This window comes from Meleagris gallopavo, chromosome 7 (assembly GCF_905368555.1).
Source record: "Meleagris gallopavo chromosome 7, MGAL_WU_HG_1.1, whole genome shotgun sequence".
In the NCBI taxonomy this organism is placed as follows: domain Eukaryota; kingdom Metazoa; phylum Chordata; class Aves; order Galliformes; family Phasianidae; genus Meleagris; species Meleagris gallopavo.
The window spans coordinates 2,201,615-2,220,222 of NC_139410.1; the positions used below are offsets into that span (position 1 = coordinate 2,201,615).

General features: G+C 38.2%; 1 protein-coding gene across 1 annotated transcript in view; it reads left to right on the forward strand.

The window, feature by feature from the left end:
• The window catches only part of COL5A2 (collagen type V alpha 2 chain), a 96,963-nt gene that overhangs the window by 36,091 nt on the left and 42,264 nt on the right, over positions 1-18,608 (forward strand). The window contains exons 2-7 of the mRNA XM_010713348.4: positions 9,185-9,409; positions 10,970-10,983; positions 12,989-13,021; positions 13,810-13,842; positions 14,485-14,538; positions 17,995-18,105. Of these exons, the coding sequence (XP_010711650.1) occupies positions 9,185-9,409; positions 10,970-10,983; positions 12,989-13,021; positions 13,810-13,842; positions 14,485-14,538; positions 17,995-18,105 (470 nt within the window). The remainder of the gene's footprint in view (positions 1-9,184; positions 9,410-10,969; positions 10,984-12,988; positions 13,022-13,809; positions 13,843-14,484; positions 14,539-17,994; positions 18,106-18,608) is intronic.

Below are 18,608 nucleotides of genomic sequence, written 5' to 3' on the forward strand. Positions count from 1 at the left end.
CTGCAAATGAATAGCTTTACTGTACAAACAACATGTTATGAGTATGGCCTTCCAGTGCTACCTTGCTATTCCACTCCACCCAAACACTGGGTGGTTTTCTCATCAGTTTGAAATGCTGTGCCTGTTCAAATGTAAGGATTTTTAATTATGGAATTGAGTTTGCTTACTAATTACAGATCTTTATTTTTAGCTAAGAAAGAGGGTGATATTAGTCAGCAGAGGATGCATTTAGGGATTGTGTGAATCCACTTCGTAAACCAAGATGTATAAGAGGTTTGTGGAAAAGGCAATGTGATGATAGGTTTCTAGGGAACTTTGATGTGTATAGCTTCAAAGAATGAGGATGTTTGGGCAGTAGTAAGTGTGTTTCTCTTAGATGAAATAAGATGCCATCCATACCCATTTTGTCTAACTTTGAAAGAGAAATCCTACAGCAGAAGAAAGGCAAACCCATTCTTTCACGAAGCAAAATATTGCTTTATCAGTTCACCTTCGAGTATGGTTGCATATGTGAAGCTAAAACAGTGGAACAAAACTTGGTAGAATTCTGTAGTTGGAAACACAAATGAGATTGGCTTGCGGTGATGCAGCTGCTTCATGAATTTTTCTGTTGCTGTTCAGTTGGTGCAATCTGATTGACTTTGGCAATGTGATAATTCACTTGGTTAACAGAAGGAAAGCAGTGTAATCCATCTTGTACATAACCAGGTCTTCTGAGAATAGATTTTACTATATTTGTTCTTATCTTTTTCTTCTGTATTTGCTGTCAGTTTTTAGTGTGGACTCATGCTGTGGTGTATAGAACTCACGTGGGCTACCTTCACTGTTAGTGTCAGAACAGATGGCAGCTTACTTCCCTGCTTCACCAGAGTGGTTAAGCCATTTCAAATGTGTATAGTATATTTTTCTTTAAAACATGCTTTGCAGAAGAGGCGTGATTATCTTTGAGTTAAGTTGTAAGCTATATCCTCTTAATTAGACATTTTAGAACACTGAAGGAGTGAGTAGTGTTACGTAGGCGAGGGATCTCTAAGAAGTTTATGATAAAGCATGATTTAGGCAAGAAAAGATGAGGGTGTTTTTTTTTCGTTAATGTGCAATAATAATAATAATAATAATAGTATAACAATAGTAATGAACAGAGGAGCTGTTAAAACCTTTAAGGTGAAATGAAGGCTCCTCTTTGTTTCAGTTGTTGGAGAGCAGTACAACATACTCTTTAATATGTACATCAAGTATAGTTATTCTGGAACGTGTGAACTAATAAACTGATTCTTCGCTAACAGTAGCCAGAAAAGCAGAGGCTTACAGATGCAGTGCTTATTGCTCAGATCTCAAAATGTGTTCTTTTATCATTTGACAAAAAAAAATACAAGGCAGCATGAGACACCTATGCAATCTTGATGGTCTCAGAAGTGCTTGTTCAGGACCCGACACAGCCTGGTGTTGCTCCACATGCCTTGTCACTTGGGCAATTGCTTTTTGTCTGGCTGGACAGCCAGGATGGCTGATGGTGAATTATGCTTACTGCAGGATTCCAAGTATTCTGTGAGTGGAAACGGTCTTAATATGCTAGTACAGGAGGCAGCAGAGAGAATTTTCTTCTCAGGCAAAATACATGGTTTTATTGAAGCACGGCAGTCTAAAGAATGGACTTTGGAAAGACCGAAATGTAGCAATCGCAGGTTCCACAATAGTGTGCCAAAGTAGATGGTAGAAAAATATTACTTTTTCACTGAAAAGTTTTCTTCATTTAGACTTGGGTTTAAATACGTTAGGCATGACTCTAAGTCCTGATAAAGTTTGCTTCAGCTTGTAGCGGGAGCAGGTTGGCCAGGTTTCCCGCGATTGGAGCACGGTTGCTTCCAGAATGAAGCTAAGGCATTCAGTCTTGCAGTTTTGACTCTGTTGTACTTTAAAAGGCAATGCCTGTATTGTCAAATTTGTGAATATTCAGCAGTACGGAGCCCTGGCCCTGCTCTGCTTCCACAGACTGAAACTATTTCAGCATATTCTCTTGGTAAGTGCTTGATCAAAACAATCTGCTGTTTCTGTGGGACCAGCCTAACCTCATGAAAATGGAAGCGGCTCTACTTAACAATGTCATACCAGAGTCAAGAATGGTATTCAAACATTTAGCTTAGGAAACCAAATGCTCTCTGGTGCCTCAATCCTCATTTGAAATCATAAAATATAGTAACTTCCTGTGGTAAGCACAGTATTAGGTTTGATCTGCTTGAGGTAGGAAATAAAGAAGTGAGATGATTGGGACAGGGCTGAACTGGCTTTGGGGTGATGAGCTTGAATGATGAAGTCTAAGCAGCATGGATGACAACGGAGACCAGGCACCCTGTTTTTTCACCTGAATTGCTCTCTAACTGCTGAAACCAGCTATATTGTTTTCTCAGCCATGCCCTGAAATGGTTGCCCATTACTATCTATGCGTGACCTTAGACATTTTGAAGTTATTTTTTTCTCCGCTGTGTGCTTGATGTTTGATTGGTGTATTCTGAGCTGTTTATATGAACGCTGCTGGCAGATCAGGCTCTTCAACCTTCCTCTTCATGCTATTCTTCTACAGGCTCCAAAGAACATAATTAGTCATTCTACCCCTGAACCAAAGTAAAAACAGAAAAACCACGTAAAAAACCCTGCCCTTATTTATGGAATGACTTTAGCGAGTTAGTTAAACCAAGTGTTTCCAAAGTACAAAGATCCAAGGCTGTGAAGTAACCAATAGAAAATGACCAACCTGAAACATCTTTACAGTTCATTGCCCTGTCCATAACATAAGAAGGGGGGTGTTTAGAAGGGTCGAGTCTTCTTCATTAATTAAGTCAGTAACAATGAAGTCAATATGCAGAAACATCATCAGATGCTCTTTGTGAATTGAACAGTATAATAAACAGTGGATAACACTGTAGGGCCAGCGAGAGAAATCCTTTTTAGTGGAAAAGCTCCCAGTATACCCTGCCTTTATATCCAGCATGTGTTGGACCTTGTTATAAAAACATTGTTCTTGACTATTGTTTTGGAAATGAACTTTATTCCATGATAGACGAGCGAAACTCAACTTCACACTGGTGGGTGCATAAATGTAAAAACTTAAATTAGTAGAAATATAGACTAACACAACAAATGTGGCTTAGTGTTGCTTCGAAACAGTTACTAAAATGTGGCGAATCAGATGCTTACAATGTTGAATTAAAATTCGTTCAGAGGAGTCTAACCATATCCAAAGCATGGCTTTCCCTTTTCAGTTATCACTGTTCAGCTAAATCTGGAATCACAGTGCTGAGTTGGAAAGCTAAATAATTTGTTTTGGCAAAATTTTCTGGAACAGACAAAAACAGTTATCAGATCACACTCGGAGCCCGTTTGCTGTGAGGTTACCTCTTCACCTGAGTCCACATACAGTGGTTTTCTGTTGTTTTTTGTCTCCAGACTGTTGTTTAGACCATGGAGGTCAGGTTTTCTCAGCTGACAAACCTCAGTGAGTAAACTCATTCTCCTTAGTGCCACTATGAAGCAGCTAGTTAGCTAAGACCACTGAACTACTTTTAATGTGTAGAATGTTTTTTAAAATATTTATTTTGTGCAAATTATCCTGTGAAGTTATTAGGAAAGGACTCACAGAACGAATTCAGAAGGCGTGCCTAGTTTTTCTGAGGAATACTTCTGATGAAGACTGGTTTCCTGGGTTTTATTTCAAACTGTGTGCATTCTCAAATGTATAATGAAAGGAATTTATTATTATCCACTTGTTTAGAAGGGGACCTCAGTCGTGCTCTATCTTGGGCCTACCTTCTCCTTCCAATTGTGTGTTCACAAAACTTGTGGGAGTGCAGTATTTCAGTGACCCAGTCTCTTGCAGAGTCTCTATCAAATGTGGTGTAAATCAGCCTCTGGAATCAGGTATGTGTTGAGACACACAAGCCTAATTTGCCTAGGAAGACTTGGGGGAAAATGTAGAATGAAATATGCATCTGGAGGTTCAGATAGCGTAAAACAATACAGAGCTTTGATAAAGTCATTTTAGACCAATGAATGACTTTGCTAGATGCTTTGAGGCGTTTCTATAACAAATAAATCCTCTATGCTGTAATCGCTATGAATTTGTGTTGTTCCTAACCTACTCTCTTGGCTGTGCAGGAGGACATAAACTGAGTTTCAAGCCATCGAGGGAGCATTCTTCTTCTGTAATACTTAGTGATTTAACAGTGTGTTAAAGGCCTTGTTAGTGATGAGCATTTCCAAGAGAATGCTGTTCTTTGCATTTAAGTGCATCCTTGTACTGTGGCGAATATCTCTAGTTCACTGAGGTGCATGATGCATCCTGAATGGAATTGGCTGAATGCAAATTTGGTTTGATGGTGCCAATTGAGTCTTTTATGTAAAGTGAATTCTGAATCAATTCTCTTTTTTACTGCTTAAGAATTCTAGGTTTATCCTCATGTCTGTAATTGTAAATTATATTTTTTGTAAACTCTTAATCGTGAAGAATTGCTTCTGTGCATGAAGGCAAAATAAGTATTATATCCATTAGCATTCCTGAAAACTATCTGATTTTTCAAAATAATTGATATTTACGCTACAGTTTGTGTGATAATTTAGGTAATGCTATTTATTTCTGCTCAGGGATAAAATGTTTTCGAAAGACAAAATCTGTACTTAGAGTGCAATTCATATAGGAGTAAATTAGGTTGTTTTCTATTGATTTAATGAGAACTGGACCAAGTTCTGTGTTCATGTTGCAACAATCTGGCAATCAATTAGTATTAACACCAAGCTCCTCTTGTCCATCTCTTGGCAGTCTGTACATACACCCGACAGTACATCTGCAGAATGGTGGTTAGCACGTATTGCCTTTCACTTCAATTTTCTTATGCACCTCTGCTCGTGACTCGGTAGAATTAGATTTTTGTGATTCATAACTTGAAACTCAGCTTTTCATATTCTTCAGCTTTCTTCCGGACTTTGACTTCTTTCTTTTTTCTTTTTTTTTTATCTTAAACACTGTGTGTTTTTTACTGTCATCTTAAATTTCCATATACTTTTTAAAAACTAGAATCACAATGAACATAGGAGAATCTACCTGTGGAAGCTCTTTTATCTCCTGGCCTTTTACTTAAATAATCTTAGCTTTTTTATTCCACACTTTATTTTAAGCAACATAAAAAAAAAAAAACTTCAAGAAGTTCATCTTGGCAAAAGAAGGAATACGACTGGCAGACTATGTTTAAAAAACCAGTCATCACTTGCTCCGGTTTTATTAAACTACTTTTCATTCTCTACGATTTGTAGGTCTATCAGACTTCAGACTCCTTTAATTTTTGGTTACTTGAAATAGTGCAAGTGTAATAAAATGGAGCTGCTTTGCTTCTGAATCCTTTCCCTTGCCATTTTGTAAATCAGCCAAAGTTGTTAATATCTGTGGAAAAGCTGTATATATGCAAACTTTGCTCAGGCTTTTTCCCCCCTAAGTCTGGCATTCGGAGAGATCTCCTGGCTTCTCTTCTAATTTGTAATATTACCTTGCTTTAAAAGCATAGACAGGTAGCACGAGAGCATAGTGCGAGGCTTTGGGGCCTTTTCTGCAAGGAAAATTACTATCTTTGGAAGGCACTTCTAGAAAGCTGTGTAGAGTATTTTTTTTGTCATCTTTCAACCCTTCTTGAGTAATTTTTGATCCAGAAACTTTTTTTCTTTTTTCTCTCCATTTTCTCATTGCTAGATGTGATTTTCCTTTGATCCATCCAGTTTCCATGCTGAGGCCTTACTTTCCTTGTTCATGTGCAAGACTTGAACCAGAAATCAGTGGCAGCAGGCAACGAAAATAACTTTGAATACTAAACGAGGACACATTATCTCCCACTTCATTGTCTCTTCTTTCCATTTCTTCCTTCTGCTTCTGCCCTTGGAAGAGTGGCCTGGTATTCAAGTTCTGCTAACTGACTGTGTGTACAGAAAGCATGTGTAAGTGAGCAGTTTAGATCTCCTGGATAGGTGGCACAATGCTTCATGCCTGATGGGTAGTTTAAGAAAGGTTAGTCCTGCCCTTGGCTTGTTGAAGAAGGGAACTGTTCTAGGGAGAAATCGGCTTAACAGGAAAAGAACTCAGCATAAAGTGCCAAAAGCAGGGTGTGGCTTGTCCACCGTTGCTGGATGCGAATTAATTTGGGTTTTACTGATGGTGAATGATGGGCTTTGACAGCCATCTAGTGGCTGCGATGTTTGTTTCCCAGTTATTAGCCCGATTTCAGTGTTGTGACAAAACTGATCCTGTTAGTGTGCCACGTTAACGGTACCAAAGCTGCTTCTGTAGTTATTCAGCACCTTGTGTTAACAACTGCTGAGGTAAAAGGAATAAGTGAAGAAAGCAGTGCCTTGGTCTCTCTAATTTAAAAACAAAAACTTGTTCATTTCCATGCCGAGAAAGAAACAGAGTAGTGACATTTCCTCTGCTGCCTTCCCTGGTCTGGGTATGGGTGGATGACATGCCTATGGTTCTGGTCTGCTAGTAAAGTGCCCAACGTGTTTGTGAATGAGTTAGAATTGTATTTTTCACATTCCTGTTAGTATGGCATTGTCACAGCGTAAAGGAAAGCTAGAATCAGTTAACACAATCAAAAGTTTTAACCTTGAATACACACATACTTTTCCTTTGAAGTTAACAGCATGTATGCAATCTGACAGTAAATCAGACCTCTCAATATATTTCCCAAAGTCAGGATGTGTTCCTTTTGCCTCCCTATGTATATCTCTCTGAGCCGCTTAGCAGGACTCCATCAGAAGCTGTCCCCTTCTGGCTCAGCTCCTATTTGCCAAGGCAGTTGTTGCTATGTGGCTTATTTGAAGTTATGACAGAATGCTGGCTTTGGGCTCAGTAACTGAGAAATTTCATTTATGCAAACTGCTGCTCTTGAACAGCACAGCGAGTTCTCCTGGTGCTGCATTAAGGAAGACGGAGACCATATGCCAGACATCTGGGGGAAAAAGGCTAAGTATGTCAGACAGCGTGTTATGTCATGCACACAAGGGAGAAGTGAGATGAGTGCTTTCCAGAACGCATTCTGCAGTTTGGAAAATGGTTCTCACAGTGTCATAAATGGACTGTACAGCACACTTGGTTGATGTCTTTACTTCAAAGTGAAACATTTCCTCCTGAGCTTCTGCAGCACCCCTTTGAGCAATTTGGTCAGTTTATGTGATGAGCAGATAGTGGTCAGGAGATGACGTGGAATAAATCTGGATTTCAGTTTTTGTTAGAAAGCTGCAGGAGCTGATGGTGGCAGGCAACAGTTAATGATACATTTGCTCCGTTTCTCTGAGCTCTTGACATTGATGGAGTAACTGGACTTTGAGCTAAGGCTTGAAGCCAAAATCCCAAATCTGTTCCTATTTATTACTTTGTGATTTTCTGTTTACATCTGGTTCAAATTACAGCAAAAAGGCATAGAACCGCGAAGCTAACCGTGTGCTTAGTGCTGTTAATTTTCACACAAATAGCAAGTTTTCTTAACAAATCATAATCATAGACTACTTGGATGCACCGAATGTATGTATTTATAATTGCCTATATTCCCTGTCTTATATCTGTTAGAAATTAGAGCTGCTTAGAAAGCTTTGCAAAGCAATTTAAACCCAGTTGTTGCAGTTTTGAAGACATTTTTGTTAAGAGGGTTTCCATGGCCAGATGGAGCTCCCACCCAGGGTATGACTAAGCCTCACAGCAGTATCTCAGGGTCAGGACAGTCCTTCAGAGCTCAGGAGCCTGCGTGGGAGCTCTGCTGTCCCTGTGGCTCAGAGGGAATCGTGGCGCTAGGGTTATGAGTTGCAGGTTTGTGACCTCCTGCTTGGGGCAGTCTGGGGACTGTTCATTCTGTTTGCTGGAGCCTGTGTTCCTTCAAACGATGAAATAGTTGTTAGGCCAAAGTAATTAAGCAAGTCTGTTCTGCTGCTAGGGCATTCTTTAAACAATTGGACACCTGAGGAGAACTGTTGTTTGTTTTTTGGGGAAATACTGATACCTACCTTGGTATATATTAATAAAATGTGCCCACGAAAATATACATAGATGCTTGGACTACTAGTGTACACAATAATAAGTAAACAAAGGCATGGACTTCACTTTGGGTAGGACAATATGTGGAGGGGTAGTTAATCTCCATGTTCCTCAACCCAGTCAGATAGGGAAAGTTTTGATAAATTTGAGTTCTCTTGGGACCCTAAACACACACACACACACAAACACACACACACAAGTTAAAAAAGGGATGCAACTTCAGTAATATGAGATGAGCTTTGTTCCTATGTGAGAATATGTATACAGGTGTGAAATGCGTACAGTCAGTAGCTGTTGCTCCTATAGAAATGGCCATGTGGGACATTCTTTCACGTATAGTTAGTTGAGTTATTTGGTATGTAGTTAAAATATGTCAATGAATTATGCATGTGCTGGTGTGATCGTGTGTTGGAAGACAGTGAGCTGGATTATAAGAACTGAACAAATCCAGTAGTTTGAGGAGCTTCTCTTCATTGAGTTGCAGCTGCTGCTGTGCATACCCTTGCAATGCAGAATTTGGTTGCCACTGGACAGTGACTGACTGTCTTGCTTGGAAGGCTTCATTCTCCATGCTGGTATTACCTTATTCAAGATCGTAACAAATAAGGTTTCTTCCTTTTCAACAAGTGTGCTATCTTATCTCTTCCACAAGTACCATAAGTCTGTCTGTGTCAAGTATCTGCAGCAGGGTATAGGTAGCACATAAAGGTTCTTTTCTCCAGAAAATGCCCTATTGCCCCGTGCGCAGGAGTTTCTAAGAGCTGGCTTATGGCAGGAGTTGTTCACTGCAAAGTCCTATTACCCCACTGAGCACAAAGGCATCCAGTAACTCATAAAGCAGTGTTAGTTTGAGATCACATGATGGATTTGTGTGCTCCCTGATGGCTCTGTTTTACTTGGTTTTGATTGAGAAATAACATGGTAAAATAAAGTCGATGTTTAAGTTGACTGATATTTAGAACTTTGTAATGCTGACTTAAAGGAATACTGATGGGCTATGTTTTCTTCGTGTATGTGGTGCTACTTTTGATCTCTAAATGTGTTCTTTGCTCATCCAGACCTACTCTTCCTTTGATTTCACAGTTGGAAAATGCTATGTATATTCTCTCTCCTTACCAGGAGAAGACGTTGAAGAGATTGCCTGCACTCAGAATGGCCAGATGTACCTGAACAGGGATATTTGGAAGCCCTCACCGTGCCAGATTTGTGTCTGTGACAATGGAGCTATTCTTTGTGATGAAATCCAATGTCAAGATGTGTTGGAGTGTGAGAACCCACAGGTGCCCCCAGGAGAGTGCTGTCCCGTGTGTCCCCATACCGCACGTGATTTTGACCCTACCATTGGTAAGCTTGCTTCTAATGCACTTATGGAAAGGTGAGCCAGTCAAGCTGGCCTTCAGAGTGAAATTTGCTCTGCTGCTGTGGCTCAAACAGGGAGACTTGAAACATACGTCAGCTTGAAGTCAAAATGCAGAAAGATTACTGGTGAGGCTCAAGTTCTCTAAAATGAACTCATAGTAGGAAATCATGGATACTGAAATTTCTGATACTATTTCCATGATGAATATTTAAATGGAGTACAGTAAATACTGAGAAGCTAGCTTCTGACTTGGTTTTCAGCTGAGCTGACTCCGGTAAGTTAACCTTGACTGTGAATCTGATAAATCCCAAAGGCCTTAAAACTAAGAGGCTGATCCGAATTCTATCTTGATGTTTTGAGGTTGGTTTTTTAATTCTTTTGGTGGTTCTTCTGGAATGGAAAGATAAATATGCTAAGACATACAATAAAATAAGCGCATACTTTGATAAAATGCTTAATTTCAAGCTTCTCCAATAGCTGAAAAAATGTATATAAACAGTCAAATGTGAGTGCTATTAAAATGCTTCCCCAAAATAAAATTATGGACAGATGATTCTTGTGTGAGACATGTTAAAAAAAAAAAAATAATAATAAAAAAAATAATATCAAGTATTCATACTGTTCGTGTACCTTCTGTGTTATACCTTGAAGGTGATATCTTTTCTAGTTCATGTTTTCTTCCAGAGGAGACTTGGATGAAGGAAATTCCTCTAAATACTTGCCTAAGAGAAAATCTCTTAATTTGCAATAAGTGTTCATTAATAGAGTGCATTTTTGAACTATTCTATATATAATAATTAAAGCAATTTTTTAGAGGAGACATGATTAATTTTGATCAACTTAGTACAGGATGAAGTAATAATGAGTGTATAGTATGGACACGTGTAACTGAGCATTGAAGCAAGATGTGTCAAGCATGAACAGATGGAGCCTCCTGCTGTGTTTGGAGAGGCATTATGCCAAGGCCAGCAGATAGACCCAGAAGATAGAAGAACAGTATGGAAACATTGCAGAATTCCTTAATGTAATTCAAGACACGATTAAAATATTTATCAGAAGGTTTTTCATGGGTATGAGTGTAGCTGTATAGCTCTAACTCAGGCATACATAATATTGCAAAAACTTAAAAAAAAAAAAAAAAAAAAAAAAAAGTGTGGAAGATCCTCCAGTCAGTTCTGTCTTTTGGAAAACATTATGTTGTTAGGGATTCATCAATATTGCTTGTATTCAAGTAATAAAACTTCTTTAACTGCCAGCTCTTTAGCTGGTGCTAAAAATTTCGAAGAGCTCCCCAGAGGATATTCTAAAGTACTTTTTCTTATTCTGTGCAATGCTGAAAAAGGCTGAATACTAGGAGGCATCTGAGAAGGATTCCTCCGACTTGAACAAGAGAGTATGTGTATACCTGGGACCTTATCCAGCTCTTTGTACATCCAGAATCTGATATCACTTAAGCTGTAACACCTTCATTCAGCTCCTTCTGTTTATGTCTCTAGAAGTAAAACTGTTAATTTATTCTTTTCTTCTTTTGTCCTTTTTATTAGGTAGAGGAAGAAAGGTAAGATTTCTTTCTTCATTTATTCTTTGATCTATTACAACTGATAATAATTCTCTTGCATCTCCTCAGATAACTTCACAAAAATTAGATACCAACCCTTGTACAAACATTTACTTTTTCCTCTTTTTTTTTCTCAGTGGTTAGGGAGTTTGCAATAGAAAACATCCGGGGATACAGGCAAAAAAATACTGTTAATATAGAGAATCCCTGCTATCTACGTCAAAGAAATCCCAGTTTAAGTATTTTGGTCGTCTCAACTCTAGCAGTGCTACACAGTGAGTGAAGGGACCACTATGTTGTTATAAGTCACAGCTGTAAAACTTTAGGCTTGGTTTTGATCAGACTACCTACTGCCCCATGTGTGATAGGTAGCATAATCCCTCTTTAGTCATTCCTACTGTATTTGTTAAAACATAGAGCAGGAGAATTGTCTTAAATTATGGTGCAAAGCATTACTGCATCTTGTCTAGGTATCCCTGCGTTGACTTTAAATTATACGTAATTGAAGTGACAATCACAGGGTAACTTGCTCTGCTGCGTATAGGCAAAGCAACACCTGAGGTAATTTGCATGGCTGGTACACTGGCTTTGCATCTTGGCCTGCTTGTTGCTGCACCTATTTACAGGAATCTACTTGCTACCTGTTTCTGGTAGGTGAAGATAGCTCAGAACTGTCATGCCTTACAGCTGCTATCCTGGCCACTAGTTTGATCAGCTCTATCATAGTATTATTCTTAAAATTCAAGGTTTTGAAACTATTCTACACCACTCTTTGATCCAGCTTATTTTTAATAAAAACTTTGCTTTTCTTACACTTGCAGTTGTTTCATTATATTATATACTTGGCCATGAATAAGTAGATCCTTGTATAAAACATCTAGATGATGTCAGAAAAGCACTCTTCAGACATGTTAAAAGGCATGAAACACCACTCAAAACCTTTCTCTGGCACCCTTTGTGCTTGTGCTACAGTTTTTACTCAGGGTGCCCAAGAGAGCTTGCACAACATGGTGGCTGTGTTGAAGACAGCGCTAAGTAGATCGCTGGCAACCATTACTGTGTGCTCCTGTCAGATGGTTCTGCAGTTGTGGGCTCTTCCCAAGAGCAGGACAAGGATGCTGGGTGAAGGACCAGAACAATGCGATCCCGCTCAGAGCCTCGCTTCTGTGGGCAGCACAGTGCACAGCGTGCATTAAACAGGCAGAGGATCCATTTCTACAGGAGAAATGTAATGAGTTAAAATAAATGAACTTCTAAGATGGCAAGCAGCTGCAAGAAATAATTGAAATGAATTATAGGTTATCACGGCTGTAGACTCGTTAAAACCAAGTAACTCTCTCTATACAGAGTAAATCCATAGAAATAAATGGGCTCTAACATGATTGCTTCTGGGTAAAGGAGGCCCTCTTTTTTTACTTAATGAAATGGTTGCCACCAGTAGGTCTAAACCCATTTATTTTATTTAACATGTAATAGTTGTGAACACACTTAGCACAAGAAGAAGTAAATTGGCAAATGCAGTCACCTTCATTTTGTGGCCACGGATGTTGCTTTGTGTTGCGTCTCTACGCTGCAAATAGACACGTAGGTTTTTTTATACCTGTGATGTTAAGAATTCTAGTTAATATCTGGAATAAATTGCGTCTGAATTCTGTGGTGGTTCTGCATTTTGAAGGAATCAAATCATCACAAAGCGGAGTGAGAACATGTTTTTTTTTTTTCTTATACTACTGAAAAAATCATGGTAACATTTCAGTCTCTCCCTTTTTTTTTTTTTTTTTCAGCCAGCGTTTTGTGGAGTTAGTTTATAACCTGCATTTAATGAGTCTCTGTACTCATTCAAAATAGTATGGATTACCTTTAGCAGGGACTTCAGTTTAGGCTCAGGTGTATCTCTAGATAAGTCTGTGTTTTTCACAATCACAGGGGTGAAATTGGCAAAATTGGTACTGTTAGTTGTATGTTCATTTGTTTTCTACGATTCTTTCTTTTTTTTTTTTAACAGGGGCAAAAAGGAGAACCTGGAATAGTTCCACCTGTGAGTCCATTTTTATCATTTATTAGAGCTCCACTGTAGTGTACATTTCAGTACTTCAAGCAGAATTGCAGCTGTCAAATGCAACAAAAGCGTGTATGCTGATACTGAAAGGAATTGAATGAGTTAAATTTTTTCACATAAACGAAATTGCAAAAGCTTGTTAATTGCTTTTTGAGGAAAAGAAATCTTAGAGTTAAATCTGTCAGTCTTTTATTTCAGTTCTGTTTAGGTGTAGTCTAAACTATATCAATACGTATCAATATTAGTATTTTGAAAATGCATTAAAAAAAAAAAGAGAGCTGGTGCTAAAAACTGGTGCCCTTTGCACCTCTACCACTATGCTTTTTGAGAATCATAGAGCCATTTAGATTGGGAAACTCCTGTAAGATTATCTCAAGTCTCTCATTAAACCATGTTCCTAAGTGCCACATAAATATCTGTTAAATATCTCTGACGGTGATGAAAAGCACTCCCCAGTCTGTTGAATGGTAACAAATTGAAGGACTAGATAAACTATTTCATTGACATGTATTTATTTGTTTATTGCAAAAATAAGAATGATGCTTCCAAACACTTGATTCGTACAGTTTGTAGAAATGCTGCAAAAAGGCGAAAAGAGAGAAAGTAACAAATAGTTTATTTTCAAAAAGCCTTAGAACTTGCCTGGTATCTTAGTTCTCTATAATAATACTATTTATTTTTCAAGAAATAATATTCTATAACCATTTGTGATGACAAATACAGGCATAATATTGTGTGTTAACTTCTATTCATATTACCTTGTTTAGGTTTCAGGAATACGAGGCCGCCCAGGTCCTGCAGTGAGTATTTTCTTACTTTCTCTTTGCTGATAGCATTTTCCACTTTCTGCCATTGCTCTTTTCTATTGTGAGAAGGATACAAAAGAGGAATCTTCCACACGTGTAATGGGGTATTGTGTTCAAAGTTGCTGGATTTGGGGAGGTAAAAAGATTATGGAAATTTGTACTAGGTCAGCCCATGACCAAAGCAATAGATGTGTTCTTGTGGTGCACACTTGTCCGTGGACATTTGAACGTAGTTGTTGCTGAGGAATGCTTTTCTAGCAGGAGAAGAAGGAAATGCAATCTGTTCTCCAGCTGTGAATAAGCAGAGAACAGTTGAGGACTACTGTTTAAGGGTGTCTCAAACCTGGACGTTTCTTTGCGAGCTTCTAGCATTGAGAAAATCTGTGCTGGATTAAGGTGTAGAGCACATGAGATATGAAACTATTTTGTACATCTCTGCATCCTGTTTGTACTACCTTCAGGCAATATGCAATCGAGAAGAGATGCTCAGGTCATAACTGCTTACTTGATTATCCCGTGGGGAAAAAAAAATTACAAAAATGTTTTTCACATAGGCATGGCATTCCATATTAGCAGAGCTTTTATAGATCATTAGCTAGCTTAAAAGGCATTTAATATTTCTATACTTTCTTCTAGGGGCCTCCTGGTTCACAAGGACCACGAGGAGAACGAGGACCTAAGGGAAGACCTGTAAGTTATTAAAAAATGTTAGAAATGAATTTTTGTACTAACCTCAGAATGTTAAATGGCTTTAAACTTCTTCCGTGTCTTTTAGAGTTACCAAAACTTTACTCATATCTTCCAAGAGTTAGCTAACAAACAGAAAAATGTTTGTCTTGCTATCTTTGTTTTGAGATAAATAATTGAGACTAAGTGGTATTTTCACTGCTGGCTACTTATTACTACTGTGTAATAGTAGCAGTGTGGACTGTGAGGACTGGAGTGTTTGAGAACAGACAAAGCTCGGGAAATTAGCAGGAGTTAATATGTGACTACGTATGTTGGTATGCTGGTGAATAATATGATCGAGATTGCTCAGTGGAAAGAAAGACTTCATAAGGGAATTTCAGTGTCTGCATGTGGAGAACCACAGAAAGGCCAAACGGGAGAGCTGAAAATACCATAGACGACGTGTTCCTGTTGAAAAGGCTGGGACAAAATGCAGAAGCTGTTTTTAGCAGGTTTTAAAGAGTTGTGCCATTTGAATTGCTATGTGGATATTTTCCTATTCCTCCGGAGAGGGCAAGCCAGTAGTTAATTTTTTTGTTTGAGTAACAGAGCTGAGTTTTAGGCATAGGCCTGAGACTGACTCCTTTCTGCTGTTCCTCTGGTGAATGTCTGTTGTCTATAGGTGTTGATGATACTGCTTCTAAAGATGTCAAATGACTGTATTGCCTCTTGAGGTAGATGCCAAGCCACTGCTGCTCTCTAGATCAGGCAACATTAAGACCTTTGTCTGGTGAATGGCTGTCACAATGCATGAAGGAATTCTTGAAGTAGTTGTGAAATTCTGTGGTGTGTAGAGGAATCTTGAATGTGTTTGCAGAGATGTCTGACATGTCTTCACAGTGTGCAGTTTTATCAATGAAACACTATATTTGTGATCCTGTGCTGCATGTGTCTTTACTAAGTCATGGCTAGAAACACTTAAAGTATCAAAAAGTTGTGTTATTAAAAAAAAAACTTTTGAGTTCCTTTGGATTATTAATAGTGCTTGGTAGAGAAATGAAGGGAATAGGAAACACTTGTTTGAAAGTGTTATGTCGAAGGTTTTGGTGAGATCCTATGTCAGACTGCAAGATTTGAGTGCATGGCAGTGCTTTAAATCTATAGTGACTGCTAGTGCAGGATTTTTGGTTTACGCTTCTGGAAAAAAGAAAGTTAGCTTATACCTCGTGTTTATAACATGAAAAACTCTCCACATGTTATTATTTGTTTAAAAGTCATAATGGAACAGATAGGCTTTTGCAGACACCCTCTATAAAATTAGCTGCAAACCCACTAAAGCACATTTCCAAGCCTTTTGTTTGTTTGATTTTATTTTTTAAGATTTTTTTGTGGATTCCTACTGACTAGTAGAAACTCAACCTTGTGATGGATCTCTGCATTTTATGTAAACAAGACACTTGAATATAAAGTGAATTCAGAACTACTAGCATAGTATTTACTTCCAATTTTTTGTTTGCGTAACAGTGAGAAACATGAAGGCAGCAGTATGTTTGGATTTAAAAAATGCATCTGGGAATGGGATACAGTTTCATACAAATGAAACTTTGAAGAGAAAATATGCTTGAGCATATTTTCAGGATGTTTTGTTTCAGTATTTTTACACTAGAGAGTAATTGCAGAAAAAATAAAATAGTCTTGAAGTGTTCTGCTGTCAGCTCCGTTTTCTAGTACAAGGAAAACCTATAGTGTTTCCTCACCACCAGCAGCAGTGGGCTGGAATTAATGAATTGTCATTATTCTAAATACGTGTTGAAAGGATGCCACCTTGTGGCCTCGGCTAGATTTTCCAAGTATTTGGTAAACCTCTCCGACATGAACATATTAAATATATACTATCATTTAATTTTAATCAATATTTTATCGAAGTGCAAAAATCTGGTTATATACCAGTGGTTAGTTACCAGCTATAAATACAAAAATGCTTTCCAATGACTTCTGAGCTTGTGGCGTGGTTGTAGTGTTGCTCTTGAAGCATGCTTAGTGACTAAAAATGTGGTTTCTTTTGTAAGTAGGAGCTCAAAAAGTAGCCATTTTAATATGTCACATCTTGCTTAAGGTATCTTGGTTTGGTTATTTGTAATCATTTTATAGAACCTTGCTGAAACCCTTGAGGCAAATCCTCAGGATTTTCCTCCTTCAGACGTTAGGCTCTTGTAGGTTTGGCAGTGTCTTGTTCTTTTTTTGGTAGAAATACTAGATAGTAAAGTTACTTGATGGGACCTTCTGTTTCTATTCAATGTGCAAGAGTCTGCACCATCTGTCTCAGAGTACCAGCTATTCACAACTCAGATGTGGCAAGTATGTGTGTGCGCATGTATATCTGATAAGTAAAATTTTTCACTGATTACTTGGCATATAGGAATTTACCATGAAGATATACTGAGAATTATGAGAAAAGAATGGTTTATTCAACGGAAGTTTCCAGGAATCTTCATGTCCCTATTATTTCAACTCTTTCCCATGAGAATGTGTTATCTTTACTGTATAAATCATGCTAGTCGGACCCCAAGTTTCACTGGAACGTGTTGTAGGCTGCAAGGAAACACAGTCCTCATCTCCTGGAAATACAAGAAAGCTGTCTAATTATGATTGAGTTTATAAAGATGAGTCAAAGAGGCAGGCTTCCAAGGATCCTTAAAGGAGAAGACCTCATTATGTAGAATAGACTTTCTTCGTCCCTGTTTTCCAGCCTTGTTCTTTTAGTAAAGAAAGCAGCATCAACAAGCACTTTGAAGTCTGTGTTTAGGACTGAAGAGTATCTTCTGCCCCTACTACTATTGATTTTATTGTACCGATCTTTTTATTAGTGCCTTTTTTAATTAATTTTTGTTCTGGTACAAGATAAGATCATGTTAAGAAATCAGAAGTGGATGATAAAAATGGGAGTAGTGGGACTAACCTCTCTGTCTGTTCTGCAAACTGTGTTTTGAGATAGCATCAATACCAAGGGAGTTGCTCTGTATTTTTGGCAGTGTGACTGTGCTGGGGAGTCAGCAACAGTGTGAGCTAACCATTCATGATGTCAGAAGGCTGCTGAAATTAATGGTATTTCCTGAGTTTTTATGTATGTGTGCTAGTCTGAGCTATCTGTATTTTAGAAATAAACTCTTGATATTCTCTACAGTGCATAAAGCCAAATAGTTTTTCAAGAATAGCATAGTCTAGTATGGAATGACGGAAAGCCTCAATTTCCAGAATGGCTTTGGAGAGAAATGACTGCAATTTACTTGTGTGCTGAATTGATTACTCATGTTAACCAGTGCTTCTCATCTAAAGGTTATGAGCAGGTGTCAATGGATGTTGTTTATTCAAACATCTTCCTTTACTAATTTGTACTTATTAGAGATGAGTTTGTTGTTTACAAGAATTTCCCTGGATACGTTTGTATTCTCTCTGCTTCTTGTATTTTCCTACTAGGGTCCTCGTGGTCCTCAAGGTATCGATGGAGAACCCGGTATCCCTGGCCAGCCTGGTGACCCTGGTCCTCCTGGGCATCCTACCCACACAGGACCAGATGGACTAAGCAGAGTGAGTTTTACATTTGCTTTGGTGGAATGTGAAGTGAATGTTGGTTCAGATCCAAATCCTATACAGTAACATCTATTTACTTGAACAAATGCAGAATGCTTTTCTAACTATTCCTATCTCCTAGTCAGGAGGAACAATGACAAGCAGGAAAGCAAGTTCTGCAAAAAATTGAGTTAATTTATATGTGAAAATACTCTGAAAGGATGCTTTTATAATGTATTTTAACATGTAGAAAAGACAAGGTTCCCAAATCTGAAGCCCTTAATGGGGTCCCATTAATTCCACCTGACTTAAATGCAAGGGGTCAAATCAATAGTACAGGGAAACTGGAATACCAAATTAGTAGTACAGCAAAGAAAAAATAGGATAGATTATAAGAAAATAATCATTATGAATAATTAAAATGTCATTCAGTCTACTTCTTGCTGAAATTGTTCAGACAAACACTTAAGTGATTAATCAGGAATTATTTGTTGAAAACAATGCTAACCAGCCCTACATAT